This window comes from Biomphalaria glabrata, chromosome 13, assembly GCF_947242115.1.
Source record: "Biomphalaria glabrata chromosome 13, xgBioGlab47.1, whole genome shotgun sequence".
Classification (NCBI taxonomy): domain Eukaryota; kingdom Metazoa; phylum Mollusca; class Gastropoda; family Planorbidae; genus Biomphalaria; species Biomphalaria glabrata.
The window spans coordinates 18,680,801-18,682,378 of NC_074723.1; the positions used below are offsets into that span (position 1 = coordinate 18,680,801).

The following is a 1,578-nucleotide window of genomic DNA, read 5'->3' on the forward strand; positions in this document are numbered from 1 at the left end:
TAAAATACCAATAACAAGTTTTAATCATATACATATTTAATTGATTCTGTTAGTAAGCTGTGATTTCTACAAATAAATAGGACCGCCCCCCCCACTCGAAAGTTTATGGTGGGGGGGGGCGGAATGATGCCATCGCCCCCTCCCGACCCTACCAAATCGGCCAAAATACTAGAAGGGGGGGGGCGAAATAATCTAAAAATAGGTTGAAATATAAATAATTAGTATATATTAATAACATTAGTAATAAATTCGTATACAAATTGTGTGAATTCTATACTAAAATTCGTCCGCCCCCCCTGCGGGGGGGGGGGTCGGCCGAGTGGGGGGGCGATCGCCCCTACCGCCCCCCCCCTGGATCCGCCAGTGTGTCCAGTTTTTTTCAATTGAAACAACAACGTCAAATGATTCTGATTATTTCTTAAGACAATCAAAACAATTCCATGGTTTGAATATTCCTTGTCCATGGGCGGATACTATATAAAAAAAAACCCACAACAAAAACAACAACACCACAATGCAAAATTTTTTGTTTAGGATAGTCTCTTTATTTCATAGTCATTATTCCTTTATTTACATTTGAGCCGAGCGTTACATTCAAGACTTGGGCAGGCCCTTTGGAAACTACGACGTCTTTGACAACTGGGACGTATCTGGAGATTAAATGATTAACACGTGTTTCATCATCTTATTTAAAACAAACAAAACAGGGAGACAATGAGAGACAAAGAGCAGAACAACAAAGAGAAACTAGGGAGAAAAACTAGGTGAGAACCCGAGAAGGATAGCGTTTACAAGAGAGAATGAGAGAAGAAGAGCGTAAGAATCTAAAGAGACGGAGAGGCTAATATTAGGAGAGAAAGTAAGAGAGAAGCTCATTTTATATATATATAGAGATAGAGAGAGAGAGAGAGAAAGTAAGAGAGAAGCTCATTATATATATATATACATATATATATAGATAGAGAGAGAGAGAGAGAGAGAGAGAGAAAGTAAGAGAGAAGCTCATTTTATATATATATATATATATAGATAGAAAGAGAGAGAGAGAAAGTAAGAGAGAAGCTCATTTTATATATATATATATAGAGAGAGAGAGAGAAAGTAAGAGAGAAGCTCATTTTAATTATATATATATATATATATATATATATATATATATATATAGAGAGAGAGAGAGAGAGAGAGAGAGAAAGTAAGAGATAAGCTCATTATATATAGATATAGATATATATATATATAGAGAGAGAGAGAGAGAGAAAGTAAGAGAGAAGCTCATTATATATATATATACATATATATATAGATAGAGAGAGAGAGAGAGAGAGAGAGAAAGTAAGAGAGAAGCTCATTTTATATATATATATATATATAGAGAGAGAGAGAGAGAGAGAGAGAGAGAGAGAGAGACAGAAAGTAAGAAAACAGAAAGTAAGAAAGAAGCTCATTATATATATATATACATATATATATAGATAGAGAGAGAGAGAGAGAGAGAAAGTAAGAAAGAAGCTCATTTTATATATATATATATATATATATATATATATATATATATATAGAGAGAGAGAGAGAGAGAGA

General features: G+C 34.0%; 1 protein-coding gene across 6 annotated transcripts in view; it reads right to left on the reverse strand.

The window, feature by feature from the left end:
- Positions 1-522: 522 nt before the first annotated feature.
- Positions 523-1,578, reverse strand: part of LOC106060038 (carboxypeptidase D-like) — a 21,069-nt gene continuing 20,013 nt past the window's right edge. For all 6 annotated transcript variants that reach the window (XM_056008146.1, XM_056008147.1, XM_056008145.1 and 3 more), the window contains exon 8: positions 523-650. In XM_056008146.1, coding sequence (XP_055864121.1) covers positions 545-650 — 106 coding nt within the window. In that variant the 3' untranslated portion in view covers positions 523-544. The remainder of the gene's footprint in view (positions 651-1,578) is intronic.